The sequence below is a fragment of the Lipomyces chichibuensis genome, assembly GCF_038497645.1.
Source record: "Lipomyces chichibuensis strain CBS 12929 unplaced genomic scaffold V1513scaffold_8, whole genome shotgun sequence".
Lineage (NCBI taxonomy): Eukaryota > Fungi > Ascomycota > Lipomycetes > Lipomycetales > Lipomycetaceae > Lipomyces > Lipomyces chichibuensis.
Window position 1 is genome coordinate 385654 of NW_027117460.1, and position 17364 is coordinate 403017.

A 17364-nucleotide genomic window follows, 5' to 3' on the forward strand; every position below is an offset into this window, starting at 1 on the left:
TCTCTGACTTTTACGCAACAATGTCGAAATGGGAATAAACAGATATAAAACTATATAGTACATAGGTGAAGTTGTACAGCGGATAATACCGAGAAAAACCAAAAACCCCTTTCCGTTATGCAAGCGATGACAACGCACGACTCAAAGTAGACTACTAAAAGAACTTCATATTATTTTGACAGAATCCCCCGCACTCAATGCAACCGTCGCTGCTTCGTCTTTTCAAATATAGTCTTGATCATCTCGTTACCCAACGTTGTTGCGTCTGCAAACCGTGGCGAAAAGTAATTTTGCGTAGTCTCGAACCGAGAACGGTACAATTTAAAGCTCCCAAACGTGATGATTTCACTCCAAGACCGTGCAGCCACAGTAAATTCCAAATCGTCTGCCCTAAACGTATCGTCCCCCAAGGCAACACTGATACACTCATCCAACAGGCCAGGTGACTGAAATAAGTACTCGGTGACCCCTAGCCAGATTCTGAACAGCGGAGTGCTGCAGATCATATGGTCGTACGGCACAATTACCAATTTCCACCAGCAATCAACCATGGCAAGCAAGCTCAGATGAGAATTGGGAGTTCGCTCTTGCGATGGGACGTTTGACAATGAGAACTTATCAAGCAAATCGTCGGAAAGAAGCAGCTCGTGATTAGCCGGCAATCCTCCAAAGACGGCCTTCTTCGCGGCATATACACGGTCCCGGAATTCATCCGCCTTGTGCTCGACCATCAATGTAAATAGCTCTGTCACTGATTTAGCGTACTGCAAGATCTGTGCCTGAGCAGCTGGATTCATGATCGCCAGTCCAGCGTAGACATGCCACTTGTTTGAGTAAATTCGCAAGGAGATGTTGATCTTGACGTTCTCGATCCCACCGACGTAACGCGGCACTTCCCATGGGAACTGACTGTTAGCATGCCACGCAACTCCCATACTCAAAAATGCAGCATGAGTGGCGGCTTGTGTGTCTGCTGTGATCTTGTCATGCTGAGACGCGGTGAGGTAGACGAATTGCGAATTGAAGCACGCGAGAACTGTTCGGACGAGGTCAAGTGCATCGTCTGATGCCCGATGCTGAATCAAGACCAATGGCTGCCCTCGCGTATCAACGTTCGGACCATGAAGAGAGTGACAGGACACAATTTGAACGTCAGCAGGCAAGTGCTTCTCAAACGCAGCAATTTCGGGCGCCTTGCATGATGTCTGACCACCCACGATGGCACCAACCTTCGTCGCTATACGTTGTTAACTTTGGTACTACTAGAGTTTCAAAAGTGTGTCTTACAAGGGCCGTACATAGCGACAATACTGTCGATATTCTCGGCTTCGACGGAGTAAATGATGTAATCGCTAAGACGTGAGACGTAGTGACCGTTCTCGAGAATATTGACTAACGAATCTACAACCAGTCAGTTGGCAATTCATATTACAAGTCAAGAACGTAATGGAATCTTACTCGAAGAGTATTCTTTTTTTAACTTCTCGAACTGCTCCGGTCTGTCGCATGCATTGATCCTATCTCATGATTAAATTTCTGACTGGACCAAATTTCACCTCTAAACTTCGACTCCTTCCATTTTCATACGACGGCAAAATTACTAATTTGTACTGCCAAACTACCTAGGAATTCAAGAAATTGAATATACATACTTCCAACCCGCAGCGGACAATCGTCGAGCGTACATCCGCCCCATATCGCCCATCCCAATAATCCCAATCTGCAGAACTTTAGGATCCGGTAAAATCGTCGCCGTCATCTTGTCTTTTCTTCCAATAATGATATTGATATGGGTTAAATATGTAATGTAGCTGGAAGAAAAGGTTTTGGACTGTGAGCCCTGCGGTCGATTGGCTGGCGATGCTGGTGTTCGTAATAGAGTGTGGGGAGTCAAGTGAGTCGTGATTCAAAGCCTCTGCAATAAAAGTTTCGAGAATGGGAGTTTCCAAACAGCCCAAGCAATTCAGCGGCTGACAACCGCAATTTGTCCTCAAAATTAGTCGGAATTGTTAATGCTACGTTATCAACAGACATACAGTTGCCATCGATTGCCACACGTTGGACAATCATCATCTTGTACCTGGATATCCCAAGGATAAACTTTCCTAGGTCTACGCTAATTTATTGTTATGATCCTGTGATCTAAAGACTATTAAGAAGCAGCGAGTCAATGGCCGGAAAGTTATTAATGCAAGATACAGGGCTATTGCATAATTACATTACAATGCATCCAGTAGGCGTAAAATGCCGTCAAGTGATCATGTATAGCCAGTGAATTAACAAATTCGCTGGCAGGATCATCCATCTCTTTACACTCAAGCAAAACCAAAAACAGCTCGCTAATACGTCACTCAATGACCCCTCCGGCATCAAGCAGATACCAACACAATGCTAGAAGGGAGAGACAAGCCAGTGGATACCATTTTAGTTGCGATGGTCGCGTTGGCAGTTGAGATCAAACGGAAATATCCTGACAATGTTGCGCTCTGTGACTGATAATGCGCGAGCTGCAACGATATGTAAATATAGTAACCGTATATATCTCCGCAGTAAAATATAGACGCTAATTTGCTGGCCACCAAGTGAGACGAGGCTAGGTTGCAGATATGGCTCATTATTGACACAATCTAAAGCTCGAAGATGAGCCGGAGTAGACATACGAGCCTTGAGATAGATGGAGCTCGAAAGCAAATTGATCCGAGGCAGTGATGTGCGTCAGCAACTGAAGGAACCCGCGATTGGCATTACATTCTTCGTAGTGGTAACATGTAAAATCGTACAAACGACCACGTTAAAAGTTCAAGACATTGGCACCGCATTACGACAGGAAGCTTGCACATAGACAACAGGAGAAGTGACTTAGGCCTTAGGAACAGGGGCTATCTTTAAGCGGACGGAATGACACAATAGGCGCTTTGGCCAGGATAGATGGAAGCAAGCAGAGACAGAAATGCAAACTAAGTAAGGCTTGTGACAGATGCACAAATTTCGTCATATATAATGACAATGTGTGTCAGTATAAAGAAGCAAATGACAACGATTGAATCGTTTTTGACGAGTCAGCCAACGAGACAAGAATTCAATCTATCTGTCAATTTTAGCACGGGTTGCCAGCGAGTTCGCAGTAATCCGGTGACTGAATACCGGCTGAGTGGCGAAAAGCAATCGCGAGCGAATGATAAACAAATATTGCAACCGGTACTGCTGTTTATCGGGAGTCTATTGGCCGGAGAGGATCATGACTCCACATTGTGGAGCTTTTTTTCACGTTGACTGCCGATGATGAGTGGCGCATCTGACCCAGGAGGCGATATCACCTGAAGATGAACTGAACTCCAGTAACATCTACGGGCAGTCTCGGGGGTAGCTGAAGCTGCTATCTCATGCACTCTGCCGCATCGGTAAGATTATGCCTGCACTGTTAACGTGAAACCAAGCAGCAAGCTAAACGAGCTCAGCTGTATCAAGTCGAGTGTGTCACTCACCCGGGATGCTGGAAGTCGCGAACGCCAGTCATTGAAGGGGGCTATCAGTTGTCTATGGCAATCTTTATTTTGTATGGGAATCACCACTGTCCTGTCAGACCGACGCAGTTGCTGCTGAGGAGTTAAGGCAACAGGGGTAATGCTGAAGATCTGTCGAGAAGAAGACTCCATTCTGAGCCGCGCAGGAGAGACAGACCGGGTCAGTGATTATAAGCCAAGCAACCAACAACCCTCGCAGAAGAGCGATGCCGCAAGGTCACCCCAGTTCTCACGTGCGACTTGAAGAACAAGATGCTGTATTCATAGCTAGATAGACAGATCGCGATAGATGTTATCCTCGATACAACATTTGTGAGATCAAGGTGATACAACCAATAAGTGGGGGGACCGGACAAGTGCGACGTTTTTTCGGATATGGCCGAACGCCGCATGTGGCGTTTCCGTGGCGATGACGATGGCATGGGGCAATAACGTCAATGCTTTCCTACTACCGCCTAATAATTGACGTGGCCCTGGCCAGTCAAGGGAGCGCGGCTGCTTCCGATACACAATTAAGTCGGTAGTTTCTAGGCATGCGAGGTGGGCCATTGATCAAACACGTCGACGTTCCGCTGTCATCAACAGTATAAGGTCAGTCCCAGTTCCTCTTCTCCTTATCTAGTCCTGGTCCTGATCAACCTCCATTTCTAGCTACTCCTACTCGATCTTTCGTCCACACTTCAACGCACTCAACGCGCTGTCATTTATCTGCCTCCAACGACATGGTCAAACTCTCTGCTGCCCGCTACGGTAAGGACAACATCCGTCTCCTCAAGGTCGAGCGCGATGCTACCAATCCCAAACTCCAGTATGTCTACGAATTCACCATCCGCGTCATGCTCGAGGGCCATATCGCTCCTGCTTACACTCACGCCGACAATACTCCAGTCGTCACTACAGACAGTATGAAGAACACCACTCACAGTGCGTTTCCGTTCCGTTGCAATCTAGTTTGAAATTGATCTGGCGACTAATTTGACTAGTTCTCGCTAAGAAGAACCCTGTCTCTCCTCCTGAGCTCTTTGCGTCCATTCTTGGCACCCACTTCGTCGAAACCTACGACCACATCCAGAAGGCTTTTGTCCACATCGTTCAACATCGATGGACCCGCTACGCTGTCGACGGCGTTCCCCACGAGCACTCGTTTGTCCGAGACGGCGAGGAGGTCCGTGTCGTCGACGCCGAGGTTGACGAGTCTGGTGAGATCCTTCTCTCGGGTGGCATTGCCGACCTTCTTGTCTTGAAATCCACCGGGTCAGCTTTCTACGGATACATCCAGGACAAGTACACTACTCTCCCCGAGACCTGGGACCGTATCATGTCCACCGCTATTGACTCTACCTGGACGTTCAAACCATTTGAAAACTTAGAAGCTGTCCGATCCGCCGTCGACAACTTCCAGGAAGGCTACCAGTCAGCCCGCAACATTACTCTCAAGACCTTCGCTCTCGACGATTCTGCAAGTGTCCAGGCCACTCTCTTCAAGATGTGCAAGCTAATTCTCGCCGCCAACCCCCTTATCACAGATGTCAAGTACGCTCTCCCCAACAAACACTATTTCGAGATCGATCTCTCCTGGTTCGAGGGCCTCAAAAACACGGGCGCGGATGCTCAGGTCTACGCTCCTCAGTCGAACCCAAACGGTCTTATCACTGCTACTGTCTCTCGTGACGACTAGGTTTCTTTCCATGTGAGATATATCTTGTATTATAATTATCTTCTTTATTTACCGTGTTTATCGTGTGGCTGGTTCATTAGCGGTTTGATGGCTGTTCTTTAGGATGCGATGAACGAATCAGACAGCGGGTTGATTGCTTTGTCTATATTTTAGTGTTCGATTGTTTATGTGGGTGTCGGGATTCTCTTTGTTTTAAAGTTTCTATCATGGTTAATTCGCAGTACATAGGTCTCATAATAATAAACATATCCATCTTGATGTTTCTACTCATGCAAATAGAAGACTGCGTAGTGTATCAAATACATTCCAACCTCCCACAGATAATGTTAATGGCGTCGCGCGTTAGTCATCTGACGATCCTGCACAGGTACCTGTAGATGGGTCTATTCTTGCGTAAAATCTGCGAGGCCGACATCAAACTGTATGGCGACATGTCCCCCACAAAATGTCTACGGTTACCGTACTTTGCAATAAAGATGCGTAGTGTCATTCATATTTACAAATGCAATCCAAAACTCTGGTCCTCTATAATACAAACCGACATGGCCGACTATTCATTTTTTGCCTCCGACAACTTATTCGCTTTGATAACTTCCGGTGTCTCTGCCCAAAATCGTATGACATTCTGCTTGTAATCGTGCTCCGCTCCTTCAAACGTACGTAGCCGCTCTAGGCGAATTTTCCGTAACCGATTCTTCGGCAACATACCACTCACAGCTTTCCTCAGTACCTCGCCGTACCCTTTCTTGTTGACTAACCGTTCCATTGTCATCTCCTTCAATCCGCCCGGCGTCTGCGTGTGTTTCCGGTAAATCTTCTGCTTGAATTTATTCCCCGACGTCTTCAACAAGTTACAATTCGAAACGACGACGTAGTCACCACAATCGCTAGCGGGCGAGTAAATAGGCTTGTGTTTGCCCATTAGCGTGATTGCAATTGAGGACGCCAGACGGCCTAGCGTGCGAGAGTCTTTCTCGAGGTCGACGTGGTGCCAGACTCGAGTGTAAGCGAGACGAGTCTGTTGGTCATTAAACCCAGTCCACAATGACACTAGAGAAAATTTTAATCATACCTTTCCTAACAAGTTCGACATTTTGTTAGAATTTGTCGTGAAAGGTCCAGAAAACGCGAATTGCCAAATGCGAGATATCGACCTGTTGCTCCGAAGAAATTTGTTGAGTTCCAGATGTCCACTGATGGGTAACCAGCAATGCTGTGCGGACATTGACTCACTTTCAGCCCTAACTCCCAAGATAATGAGACAACTACGGCCTCAAATGACTACGGCTCCAGCCATCACTAACGAAATTCGCTGGACACCACCATCGCGTTTCCAGCGAGCGGGCTCGAAAGCGAATTAGGCTAACTAAGCACCGAGCAAGTTCAGTGCATCTCTAGACGCGAAACGGAGCGGTGCGGCTACGCGACTAAGTCAACCAACGAGCGAAGTTTACGGATCTCTGCGCAGATTATTTTGTGTGCCCGGACAGTGTGATTTGCAGACGAAGAGTCGGATTCGGGGAATACAGAGACTCTCTGCATGGGAGAAATCAAAATTGTTGGCGGAAAGTATCGTGTTTACCGGCAACCAAGTTGATTGTTTTCTGGATCACCGCAGCGACTTATCTAGAGGACTAATTTACTGTCCAACTTTTTACGTCTTCAAATTTTCGCTCTATCAAAGGGATCATATAATTGCTCGTGCGTGCTCCACATTAAGGGGAAAATGAACAGAGTCGTTCTCGCAATCCGGTCCAATCTCCCAGACGAGATGGACTGGGCTCTGCAGTCCCTCGTCCGGATGTCGTTCGAGAACCCTGACGATCTCCATTTCGACCGGTACCCAGCTCTAGCACCCGCATTGGTCGAGAAACTGAATTCAGCAGACCAATTCAGAGACATCGATACTTATTCTTTCCACACCAATGATGGCAAAGTGGTCACAACAGACGACGACCTGGGTCTTTTCGGCGCCACAGTCGCTACTGAGAAGGTTCGGAAGCAGCTCGACAAAGTCCTCGAGGCGGCACTAGTCCTGCGGAATGCTGCGATTAACCCAGAAAACGCGAGGCATCTGTCACGGTCGCAGGTTTGCGTGGGTGCACTTGTCAAGTGTTTAACATTACCGTCTGATCGTCCGAGTTTAGTAGAATTGCGTCAGTATTGCTTGGATGTAGTGGAGTCTGTAGCACTGTTTTTGCGGCCCACTAGTAGTCAGGATAGTCTATTCCGCGCGCTTGCGGGGTACTTATCCAGCGACGATCGAGGCGTGCTGATCAGTGCTCTGCGAGCTATAGCTCGACTAGTAATCAATGTCGAAGTGAATCTCTTACAAGCTGTCGATCGCAGGGTGGTTGCTCGAATATGCGCGCTAATTCTCCTGGACGACGAGGAGTTACTCTCTGTCTGCTTGGATTTCTTGTACCAATACACTGCTGCGCCGGAAAATATAGAATTAACGGGAGAGGCGGTCGATTGGCGAGAACTTGTTCAGCAGTTGATTCGACTATTACTGTACCAGGCTCAGGAATGGCCTCAGAAAGATGCGCGATTGATCTCAAACATGATATTAGAGAAGAAGGCTCCACCCAGTCAACCACCGGATTTACCCAACGACTTGGTGTATGAACTTCTCTCGTTTCCAGAACCGGAACGAGCGACGCAATGGTACGTTGTCCTGATGACATACTTTTCTGTGCCCTTGACTCACCGGTTATAGGATGCGGGCATGTTTCGAGGAAGATCCAGAGGGTGATGTCACTCAGATTGCGTTATGGAAAGCCTACGAATCTCGATTTGAAGAGTACGTTAAGCAAGGCAAGAAACTTCTTCCTGCAGCAGACTTTATAAAGAACGTCACAACTGCGTTTCGACGGGCTGCTGCCATGGTCGTCACTTTACCTGGCGGCCAACAGAAATTTATTATTAAGGGTATCCGTCCGCGTGAAGTTCCTATGTCGCTGAAAGGAGAACTGTATGTCAAATGCCAGTGGTCATCGACGTCCCCGAACTTGCCAAGGTGTACCGGCGCGTATCCTTCAATAAAGGATTTATTTGCGCATATATTGGCTGTCCATGTTCCGCCTCCCCCAACAGCCACTCTGCTTCAATCCCAGCAGTCTGCTCTCCAGCCTGCATTGAGTGCAACGAGTTCAGCTCCCATTCCACCGCTACCGTCGCCCACTACAAATGGCAAGGTCGGTATATCCCCCGGTCCTGATGCGCCAGAGACAAATGGTTTCCCAGCTCAAGTGTCCCATCCCACGGCTACTGAGCGGTATGATAACATATCAATGTCTGATGCTCCACCACTCTCTCCAATATCTGCTTCAACAACGGCTGAGCCGGTGCAGGATTCGACAGCCGCAGAATCGGCAACACAGCCATCACCAGTACCAGTAGTACTACAATCTTCATCGGAACATGATCAACAACCAGTACGATACTTCTGCTACTGGAACGGGTGTAACCGTTTCTCACCTCACGGCGACACCGACCGGCGAACGGTGATCTCGCACATTAAGACACATATCCCAGACGCAGATCACAATAAGCCGTTGCCGCATAACAGCCGCAGTCCGCCTCTGCAGACAACGGCCTCCGGAACATTAACCCTTGACACGGCGATCTTGTCGCAGAATGTTGTGCTGGTGAGCAAGTCGACTATGGTAGATGAGCACGGAGAAGCCACTGGCATTCCGTTGACATCATGCCTGATATTGCGCAACGTGGCGCGAAGCGATACTGGCAAACGCTTGCTGAGTGGACTGGAGACGGAACTTATTGGCGTCGCGGCAGTGAATACGCCGTTGAGGAATTATATTGCAGATCTGCTGGATGTCATCGAAGAGAAGAGGCGGACCATTGAGTAGATATGGAGAAGCTGATATTGAGGTTGGGGGTTAAAATGGTGTCTTGAATTGTACGTTATGTGTGAGTACGTAGAGCAAACATGTATTGTATGTAATGGTATATTTATTATGTAGTTTTAGACATGTTAGAATATATGTCGTATTTTCTAGTTGGATGAATATCGTCGTGGAGCAATCGGCGCATTAAAGTATGTGAGTGCTGGCGAGATCCTTATCAAAGTAGGTACATTAAGCGCACATTTTGACTTCGCGACGGCAGAGGACGAATGTAGAGATATGTATCTCATTGACGGCTGATATCATTGGCCGTCGCTGCCATCCACATCGAACGATATATCTTTCATCCGCGTATTCTCTGATCTGTTTGATTTTGCTCTGAGCAGTGTGTATCTTGAAATATCTATATACGTTTATTACTGCTCTTCATTTTGGTCTAATCGCAAAGCATGATGGCAACCTAACTGAATGCCATCATATTTATTGGTCTGAAGGCTTCTTTGCGATTGCCAAGATTAATTGATCTATAGCCACGTCCACAGAATGCAGGCCTTCGACTTGGTCTACAATATCTCTCAGATCAGATAATACCTATTCCGATTTATGGTGGGGTTTTAGTTGTTCTCCTCTTTCAGGTCTTTCCTTGCATATATTCATCGCCAGTCGGCGCCCAATCCGTCCAATCGACCGCAGACCGAGCGGACGAGGAGTCAGTTATACCAAACGGTATAACTTATACGACTGCGACCCAAGTTTGTCATCACTCGTAACCCTGGACTGGACCCGATTTTCTCATGGCGCGACAACACACACAGCGGATTCCGCGGGAGAAAAGCCGGGCAAATATTTCTATGACCGATTGACCTTACGAAAATTCGACTTCAACGACTAACTACATCAGCTTCGACAAGCCTTGTCTCACGTGCACTGACTCGCGCAAGTTGGTCCCGAGCTCCGGAACGAAAAGCTTCCTGAGGAACATGTTTTGACATGTATCTACAATTCCAGAGAACACGATGACTACCGAGACAATAGTTGACGATTTGTATTTCCCGTCGAGCCACAAGCTATGAGGACATTGCTTAGCATGCATGGCGTAGTGTTCAAGTAAAAGTTCCACTAGTATGCTACGAATATCTGGCACTTGGATCTAGACCAGAAGAGGATGCACCGAAACGATTCGCGGATCACATTAAATGTTTTCCGGAATCAGTATTGCGACAGAAGCATTGTCTGGAATGCGTGGACTGTATTTTGAAGGTTATGGACTTGATGGCTGAGCGACAGGCAAAAAAAAACTACGGACAGTCACGACTAGTACAGAGACGTACCAATACCTAAGATATAGAACATTGACTGATTGCATTAATACCTCTGTAAGTCTGCATATACTAAGTACATATCTCGTCATGTTCATAGCAAAAAAAACGATATACATCGTATTTCGCGCGCATTCTCCTAGACAAAAAGTTGATGAAATAAAAGAATATATGTCGTTTTAACCCCTCGCCTCCATCGCGATCGAAAACACGATAGAAGTCGCACCGAAAGGATTAAAAAATAAAATTTACTCAAGGGAGCAGGGAACGGAGGACAACCTATCAAGCGTTAATGAAACCCTCAACTGCGCATTACTTTGAATGCAGCTCCGCTGTTGTAATTATACGTAATTTTTAGATTAAGTATAACCACTACTATAAAACTTGTTAGCGATCTGAAGATCAAAGTAAATGCAAATGTATTGCATAATTGTTGGACGTACCTGATGATGTGAAGAGAAAAGAAAAGAATGGGAATCAAAAAATTGCGTAAGGAACTTATAGTGGGCAACACAGCCCTAACTAGAAACTCAACCCTAGATTCTAGGTGTGGGTCGCCGAGTTACCGGAGCTTGGCCCTATTCGCGATGATCTAGCATCCCGATAAGGCAATATCCCATGGACGAAAAGGCAATTACGAATCTGTTCGTCAGCTACCACGATTATCATTAACGGATCAATAAGTACTAGTCGATGTCTACGCACAATATTGAACTACAAGTAATTTGGCGTCACAATACTCCGCGCATGGCCCATCCATTAGGACAAAAGCGCAGAGAAAGTATTATGCTACGGTTGGATTAATATGCAATTGCAATTCAGCGGATCATGGCGCTAACGAGTTCTCAGCCCATAACACAATCAAAGTACCGGATTCAGTGAGTTGCTGTTAATGCCAAGACGCCTATGAGTGCAAGCCATCAGTAACACATTCTGTTATGGCCGTAAATGAAATATGGGAATTGAAACGCTTGCAAATTTTCCACAGTGCCGTGCCAAGGATACTGGCGCAGTAAGCTTGAACCCCTCCGAATAATGTATAAAAGTATCTTTTGCGAATCTCGTACACACTGTATATAACACATGACAAAGAACATTATACAAGTATCCCAATTTTAATTAGTAACCCCGCCCCAATTTCGTTTATTTATGCATTGCCGGTTTACTTCTTCGACGACTTCTTCTTGGGCTTCTCCGCCTTCGGAGCAGTGGCGGTAGTCTTGACAACCTTCTTGACAATCTTCTGCTCCTCGATAAGGAAAGCGCGGACAATTCTAATTGAATAAGTGTCAGACACATCTTCATACTTCCTGCAAACATCTGTAGTGATGATGACTTACCTGTCTCTGATACATTTGCCGCAGTAGACTCCACCATATGCCCGCTGAACAGTCTTCTTCGGTTTGGAAATAGTCGCGAACTGCCTTGGTCGCAGAGAGGGGATCTGTAATCACAAAATCCAATCAGTCACCTAATTCCCACACAATATTCTTGGTAATTCCAATTCGCAGATCGAATAATCGTACGAAAGGAGAATTCTGAAATCCACATACACCAGGCAAGTACAATTCGCAGCCACCGCACTTCACTCGCGAAGGAGTTTTCGGCACATGCTGGTACACAAGTTTTCCACCAGGGGTCTTAACGATCTTAACCTTGTTAGATCGCGTGTTGTCTATACATTCCACATGTTAGCATGCAATCAACTGTTTAGCCGTATCCATATCCACTATCCAAACCGTTTCAATCATCACCAACATAAATTCAAATAAACCGGAACATACAAGGATTTCTCTTTCTATAAGCGAGTCTCTGAGCCATGGTGAGTAATAGTGCTGTTGCTGCCGAATATGTTGTAACAGTACAAGCTTTCCTGGGACTTCAAACTGAACATTCACGATCGGGTCCATGGGTGCGTGATCGCAACCGTCAGAAACAGGAGGCCAAAAAGTGACTGCTTTTTACATGGCTCCTTAGCCCCACGTAGGGCTACGCCCTAAGCTTTGCTACAAACCCCTTGTACAATTGTATGCTATTCTGCGAGCCGGTCCAAGTCGACAATACTTCGCAGGGTAACTCACGGCAATAGTATTTTGCCTAGCGGCACATCGCACAACCATCCACAATAAATATTACCGATAAAATGGCAGATGCTATGGATATTGATGAATATGCTCGGAGTCGAGGTATGATTTAATTTTGGTTGTCTACTTCTGCGGTATATCTAGGGGGATCATTCGGGAACCATTTAAGCTGACAGGATTCCCTTTATTGTAGTCGCCCCAAAAGCCAAATTTAGTGCCAATGCCGTTCGATGTGAGTCCAGCTCCAAAATATAATTTGGACCTGCTATGTTCGGATAATCTGGGTTGCTAAGATCTTTTCTTTAGCGATCGAGGGTTGGATTGTAGTTGCAACCAATATACACGAAGAGGCAACCGAAGAAGACTTAAATGATTTTTTCTCAGAGTTCGGCGAAATCAAGAATCTACATCTCAATTTAGATCGACGGACAGGCTACGTTAAGGTATTCGTCTAAAAAACTTAAGATCGAATGGATCGGAGTGTTGACATCGTTATAAGGGATACGCATTGGTTGAATATGAAACGGCTGTCGAAGCTGAAAAGGCCGTTGCTGGCGCACGAGGAGCCGAATTACTTGGAAACGTCATTGACGTTGATTTCTGTTTCGTTCAACCACCACCGGAGAAGAAGCAGCGTGGTAGCGGACGGCGAGGCCGTAGCAGAAGCCCTGATCGGCGATAATTTCTATTTGGGGTTCTCACCTGCGTTTAGACCAATTGACAGGTAGGTTCGGGTCGGTAAAGTCAACATGTAATGTGTACTTGTCAAGCTGTTGGAATTGTATATTAGATTTGTTGCAGTTAGTTTCTAAGGAGTTGGCAATTGACATTGAATTACCATATGTATATAAGAAATATATATATATCTTGCTTTTATTTATTACAATATGACATTCATACGTTGTATTGGTCATATATAATCGTCTCTGCAAACAACACGGCAATTTCTTTACTCAAGAGCAATGCACTCGATCTCGATCTGTCAGAAGTCAGAATCAATTTTACGGTATTAATTCATAGTTGCATAAGAGAAGGGACCACTTACGTGAGCTCCAAGAGGAAGTTGCTTAATAGCAATGCAGGTCCTTGCAGGTCTGTGGGTACCGAAGAACTAAGGATAAGTTAGATCATGAGTCTAGTCGCCATGAAACTAATTTCGTAATCTATCGTTACCTCAGAGTAGACTTCGTTTACAGCTGCGAAATCCGCCATATCGACAAGGTAGACATTGACTAAATAATGACAAAGTTAGTCATTACTTCATTAATCTTTGATAACTACTAGCAAATTTACCCTTGAAGATCTTCTCAATGCTGGATCCACCGGCCTCAAGAACGAGCTTAAGGTTGGTCAACGATTGAAGCTATCAGGAAATTTTATATTAGCCAAATTTGCATCCGATTGGATATAAGATATTGAGTTACTTACAGCACCGGCTTTGATATCGTCGATGATAAGATCTCCATCAGGGGTCATAGGAATCTGGCCGGAGCAGTAGATGAAGCCTGTAATGAAGGTTAGGTACTGTGCAAAGTCTAACAATAGAAAAACTAAGCTACCATTCACGGCAATTGCCTGGGAGTACGGGGCGCGAGGAGCAGCCGAGCTAGCGGTCGAGATCTATCATCGCGTCAGTTTCATCAAGGTCCGCAAAACACAGTAACAATTGCCCACTCAACTAAAGATAAATTGAAGATATCTTGAGCAAGACCTCGGAACTGGAATATGTATACTTACCACTTTAAGAGCGGAAGACATTGGGATTGTGGTGGAAAACGACCTATGAGATGAGAGGATAGTCTGGCTGTTAAATGTGGTTGAAATCTGTCGCAGCTGGCCACTCGACTTGGCGTTGACTCGCCAATAAAGTCGCCGGAGGCCAGCGAAGTTAGCAGCGAAGTTTGAAGCCGGCTTGACCAAATACATCCGCGGCGCTGCAAACGATAAGGTCGTCACCGAAAAGCTGAAAGAGCTTTTCATTGCTTATTTGCTTAGCTAGGGCTTCTTGTTAGGTTTAAATCCAACACAACTCAATAATATTATCAATCTGATTTGCAATCTAGCATAACAACTCTATATTGTAGGTCTAGATCGCGCTCACTGATGGACAAACACTTGCTGGCGCACTTGGCTAGAACCGGCACATGCTCATTAAAAAACACCCTTTTAATGCTTTTCTTTTGAAATATCCAATACTATCTTTAATACGGCTATATTAAGAGTCCGTAGCCATTTGGAAACATATACATAAAAAAAGAGCAAAGAAAAATTTAATTTTGAACGGTAGGAGAATCGAACCCCTGTCATTTGCTTGGAAGGCAAATATGATAACCACTACACTAACCGTCCAGTTGTATGTTAGTTACTTGGGTAAAATACTAAATATTGAATCCGAATACTTAAAAGCATGCTTCATTTGAGAGTATTGTATATTTGCAACAGCCATTTTGAGATTCTGTATATTGTCGTTTCGTTATGGACAATGTGTTTTCAGACCATATGAGTAGCGAATTTTATTATGTTGTCGCGTGAGTGTTCGTGTCAGTTTTCCTTCATGTTTTGGTTCGCTTGTTTTCTCTGCCTGAAAACTGTATATAATGGTCGCAGTAATAAACCCATCTATCAAACAAAAAGTGAGTTGGTACAGATACTATGATACTGCTACCGGCCTACCGTTCAGTTTCCAATGTAGACTTTCATGCGAAAACAAATTAAAACTTAAGAACTACAAATGAGACCAAATATATTTGTACATGACTGCGAAAAATGACATACAATGAAGAACAATTAATGAGACAATAGAATTACATCAACTCTTTTGTTGAACTACAAGACACTTAAAACTCTAAGTCTTCAAATTAACAACCAGTACATCGACATATTTCACATGGTGCTCTTCCTATTAGTTACACGACCGTCTTTATTGATAAAACACATCTAGAGCGTTTCAACACGTCATTAGCTCACTAGACACAGTTCGTGTTACCACAATTAAACCTTCTTGGAGGGCTTCTTCGCAACCTTAACAGGTGAAGCAGTCGCTTCCTTCTTTTCACCGTTAGCCGCTGCAGCTGCGGCAGCAGCCTTCTTGGCGGCAGTCGCCTTCTTTCCCTTCTTGTGGTAGACATTAATGTAGAAAGCAATGAACAGAAAGAGGTAAGACGTAAGAAGGAGGCATCCATAGACAGCAGCAAATTCCTCGCCAGCGCAATTACCAGCGTTAGGGAGATGGGGCATGTAGTTGCTAATGAAGTAGGTGTAGGACGCGAAGTAGATGAAGCACAGGTCGATAACAAACTGAATAATCTGCAGCCGAGTGACCCACTCCTTCCACCAAACGCGGATACCGCAAGATGACAAGAAATAATACCAGTACATGACGACATGAACTCCAAGATTAAGCGTAATAGGAACCCATGAAACTGAAGTGTGTCCAATGATCTGGGAGTAGCACAACGCGGCAGTGGCACCATGGTGGTAGCAGTGCAAGAATGCTGAATAAATGTAGCATTAGTATCCAGCCTTTTTTTTAAAGTCGCGTATCTAACGGTGAAGTAGTACTCACTCAAAGGCTTCTTCTTGAGAACAAGGAACAATGTATCGAGGAGCTCAACCTAAACTTTAATTAGCTGGAACTCTCAGACACATTCTCTCCAGTCGTCAAGGTAGACTTGTGAGTGGTTAGGGTAAACAATTGAAAAAATTCACGTGCATATTTGGTGAGGTAGTTAAGCTGCACAACAAAGCCGAGTTAGTACTCTCCTACACAACACAAAAAAAAGCCCAAGCGAGAAAACACGACCATGCCCATCAACAGACAATAACAAAACGAGTTACCAAGAAATTGTGCGGCCGCTGCACTGATGATACTTCCAGTGTTCCAGGTATCCAGATAATCGGGACCTGCGTGGTACCGCAGCTGGTGGGGCTAACAGACAACCCAACCAATCCCCTGGTAATACCAGTTCCAATGGAAGCTCGCAACAAGCTCTTGATACAATGGACGTTTTTCTCACAAATTAGGACGGCCACTTACATAGTAGAGAGTAACAATTGGCTGAGTCCAGGAGCCCTCGTTGCAAATAGCGTAGAATAGGCCGTGACGGTAGAGAATGGGGAACAACTGCTCAACAAAAAGGGCCAGAAGGAGTCCGGACACGAAAGTGAGGAGGACATTGTGAACGCGGAAAAGAAATGTGAGCTTCATCGGTGCAAAGCCCTTCATAATCTCTCGGCCACCGAGAATGACGACATAGTAAATGGCGATGGTAGCGACAACAGGGTAGAAAGTCGAGAGAGGTAATGAGCCCTGCGTGAAAAGAAACTCAGAGGGATTCCATCCGAAGAGAATTCCACAACCATCAACAAAGATATCCCATAGATAAATGCCAAAGGGCCGGTCAACCGTTGGGACCTGCGGTTGCAGATAGTCTTTAACGGAGTCGAAAGTGATAGCCATTATGTCGGCTCGAGCGGAAAACAGGTAGTAAAATACAAGAATAAGGAAGTACACAACCTAACAATCAACACAGACGACGGCCAACAAAAAGAAATGACCAAATGCGCGTCTCCAGCTAACTTGTTTGTGAACTACCCGGAAATGCAGAAGCTACCTGTAAATGAGGGACGGATGCGAGGAGCGAGGAGGTAACAAGAGCAGAGGACGCGCTCGTCAGCTGAAAAACACGTTCGAAGGTCCCCGAGAGACGGCTGCTCGCAGTTCCCACATTGTGCACCTGAATCTATGCATTTGCATCCATATACGCATTGCAGCGCTGGCGTTTGCAAATGCCCACCCCTGCCAAAAGCAGCCACAAATGCCCAAAAGAAGGACGGAGTGGGGTCTGTGGCAGGTGAGTGTGGCTGTGTGGCTGAGACGCCGTTTCGCAA

The 17364-nt window shown here is 45.6% G+C and overlaps 8 protein-coding genes and 1 non-coding gene across 9 annotated transcripts; 3 read left to right on the forward strand and 6 right to left on the reverse strand.

Annotated features, from left to right (window-relative positions):
- Positions 1-26: 26 nt before the first annotated feature.
- On the reverse strand, positions 27-2072 carry V1513DRAFT_441410 (uncharacterized protein). The gene is made up of 4 exons (XM_066897521.1): positions 1653-2072; positions 1459-1517; positions 1288-1401; positions 27-1237 (listed from the first exon to the last, which is right to left on the reverse strand). Exons 1-4 carry the CDS (start codon positions 1757-1759, stop codon positions 195-197), a joined length of 1323 nt encoding a protein of 440 aa, XP_066754743.1. The 5' UTR covers positions 1760-2072; the 3' UTR covers positions 27-194.
- Positions 2073-4098: 2026 nt separating this feature from the next.
- V1513DRAFT_316876 (uncharacterized protein) lies at positions 4099-5507 on the forward strand. The gene is made up of 5 exons (XM_066894671.1): positions 4099-4115; positions 4176-4332; positions 4413-4448; positions 4508-5370; positions 5431-5507. The coding sequence occupies exons 2-4, from the start codon at positions 4311-4313 to the stop codon at positions 5200-5202; spliced, it is 753 nt and encodes a 250-aa protein (XP_066754744.1). The 5' UTR covers positions 4099-4115; positions 4176-4310; the 3' UTR covers positions 5203-5370; positions 5431-5507.
- A 158-nt stretch (positions 5508-5665) lies between these two features.
- V1513DRAFT_316903 (mitochondrial 54S ribosomal protein uL13m) lies at positions 5666-6534 on the reverse strand. Its single transcript, XM_066894672.1, has 2 exons — positions 6275-6534; positions 5666-6194 (listed from the first exon to the last, which is right to left on the reverse strand). The coding sequence occupies exon 2, from the start codon at positions 6122-6124 to the stop codon at positions 5753-5755; it is 372 nt and encodes a 123-aa protein (XP_066754745.1). The 5' UTR covers positions 6125-6194; positions 6275-6534; the 3' UTR covers positions 5666-5752.
- On the forward strand, positions 6522-9230 carry V1513DRAFT_441420 (uncharacterized protein). The gene is made up of 2 exons (XM_066897522.1): positions 6522-7869; positions 7922-9230. Exons 1-2 carry the CDS (start codon positions 6929-6931, stop codon positions 9072-9074), a joined length of 2094 nt encoding a protein of 697 aa, XP_066754746.1. The 5' UTR covers positions 6522-6928; the 3' UTR covers positions 9075-9230.
- A 2192-nt stretch (positions 9231-11422) lies between these two features.
- On the reverse strand, positions 11423-12305 carry V1513DRAFT_441430 (60S ribosomal protein eL34). Its single transcript, XM_066897523.1, has 4 exons — positions 12175-12305; positions 11944-12065; positions 11731-11834; positions 11423-11664 (listed from the first exon to the last, which is right to left on the reverse strand). The coding sequence occupies exons 1-4, from the start codon at positions 12209-12211 to the stop codon at positions 11553-11555; spliced, it is 375 nt and encodes a 124-aa protein (XP_066754747.1). The 5' UTR covers positions 12212-12305; the 3' UTR covers positions 11423-11552.
- Positions 12306-12478: 173 nt separating this feature from the next.
- On the forward strand, positions 12479-13321 carry V1513DRAFT_441436 (RNA-binding domain-containing protein-containing protein). Its single transcript, XM_066897524.1, has 4 exons — positions 12479-12576; positions 12668-12706; positions 12781-12917; positions 12974-13321. The coding sequence occupies exons 1-4, from the start codon at positions 12534-12536 to the stop codon at positions 13154-13156; spliced, it is 402 nt and encodes a 133-aa protein (XP_066754748.1). The 5' UTR covers positions 12479-12533; the 3' UTR covers positions 13157-13321.
- A 102-nt stretch (positions 13322-13423) lies between these two features.
- V1513DRAFT_457664 (Endoribonuclease L-PSP/chorismate mutase-like protein) lies at positions 13424-14232 on the reverse strand (the record flags this gene model as incomplete). Its single annotated transcript, XM_066899634.1, has 7 exons — positions 13424-13453; positions 13520-13585; positions 13648-13706; positions 13768-13837; positions 13903-13979; positions 14034-14094; positions 14212-14232. The coding sequence occupies 7 exons, from the start codon at positions 14230-14232 to the stop codon at positions 13424-13426; spliced, it is 384 nt and encodes a 127-aa protein (XP_066754749.1).
- A 519-nt stretch (positions 14233-14751) lies between these two features.
- On the reverse strand, positions 14752-14823 carry V1513DRAFT_t38. The gene has a single exon. It is a non-coding gene; the product is annotated as a tRNA-Gly (tRNA).
- A 227-nt stretch (positions 14824-15050) lies between these two features.
- V1513DRAFT_441446 (GNS1/SUR4 family-domain-containing protein) lies at positions 15051-17219 on the reverse strand. Its single transcript, XM_066897525.1, has 4 exons — positions 16511-17219; positions 16187-16207; positions 16040-16088; positions 15051-15968 (listed from the first exon to the last, which is right to left on the reverse strand). Exons 1-4 carry the CDS (start codon positions 16931-16933, stop codon positions 15466-15468), a joined length of 996 nt encoding a protein of 331 aa, XP_066754750.1. The 5' UTR covers positions 16934-17219; the 3' UTR covers positions 15051-15465.
- Between the last annotated feature and the right edge of the window lie 145 nt (positions 17220-17364).

Coding starts and splice junctions, on each gene's coding strand:
- V1513DRAFT_441410 (XM_066897521.1), bottom strand. CDS start 1,759: ATGACGGCGACGATTTTACCGGATCCTAAAGTTCTGCAGATTGGGATT. Junction 1,518..1,652: donor TTGTCCGCTGCGGGTTGGAA/GTATGTATATTC, acceptor ATCATGAGATAG/GATCAATGCATGCGACAGAC. Junction 1,402..1,458: donor AAAAAAAGAATACTCTTCGA/GTAAGATTCCAT, acceptor GACTGGTTGTAG/ATTCGTTAGTCAATATTCTC.
- V1513DRAFT_316876 (XM_066894671.1), top strand. CDS start 4,311: ATGCTACCAATCCCAAACTCCA. Junction 4,333..4,412: donor GCTACCAATCCCAAACTCCA/GTATGTCTACGA, acceptor ACAATACTCCAG/TCGTCACTACAGACAGTATG. Junction 4,449..4,507: donor TATGAAGAACACCACTCACA/GTGCGTTTCCGT, acceptor TAATTTGACTAG/TTCTCGCTAAGAAGAACCCT.
- V1513DRAFT_316903 (XM_066894672.1), bottom strand. CDS start 6,124: ATGGGCAAACACAAGCCTATTTACTCGCCCGCTAGCGATTGTGGTGAC.
- V1513DRAFT_441420 (XM_066897522.1), top strand. CDS start 6,929: ATGAACAGAGTCGTTCTCGCAATCCGGTCCAATCTCCCAGACGAGATG. Junction 7,870..7,921: donor CCGGAACGAGCGACGCAATG/GTACGTTGTCCT, acceptor CACCGGTTATAG/GATGCGGGCATGTTTCGAGG.
- V1513DRAFT_441430 (XM_066897523.1), bottom strand. CDS start 12,211: ATGGCTCAGAGACTCGCTTATAGAAAGAGAAATCCTT. Junction 12,066..12,174: donor TTATAGAAAGAGAAATCCTT/GTATGTTCCGGT, acceptor TGGAATGTATAG/ACAACACGCGATCTAACAAG. Junction 11,665..11,730: donor GGCAAATGTATCAGAGACAG/GTAAGTCATCAT, acceptor TTATTCAATTAG/AATTGTCCGCGCTTTCCTTA.
- V1513DRAFT_441436 (XM_066897524.1), top strand. CDS start 12,534: ATGGCAGATGCTATGGATATTGATGAATATGCTCGGAGTCGAG. Junction 12,707..12,780: donor TAGTGCCAATGCCGTTCGAT/GTGAGTCCAGCT, acceptor TCTTTTCTTTAG/CGATCGAGGGTTGGATTGTA. Junction 12,918..12,973: donor GACGGACAGGCTACGTTAAG/GTATTCGTCTAA, acceptor CATCGTTATAAG/GGATACGCATTGGTTGAATA.
- V1513DRAFT_441446 (XM_066897525.1), bottom strand. CDS start 16,933: ATGGCTATCACTTTCGACTCCGTTAAAGACTATCTGCAACCGCAGGTC. Junction 16,208..16,510: donor CAATTGTTACTCTCTACTAT/GTAAGTGGCCGT, acceptor TTTGTTGTGCAG/CTTAACTACCTCACCAAATA. Junction 15,969..16,039: donor TCTCAAGAAGAAGCCTTTGA/GTGAGTACTACT, acceptor ACATTTATTCAG/CATTCTTGCACTGCTACCAC.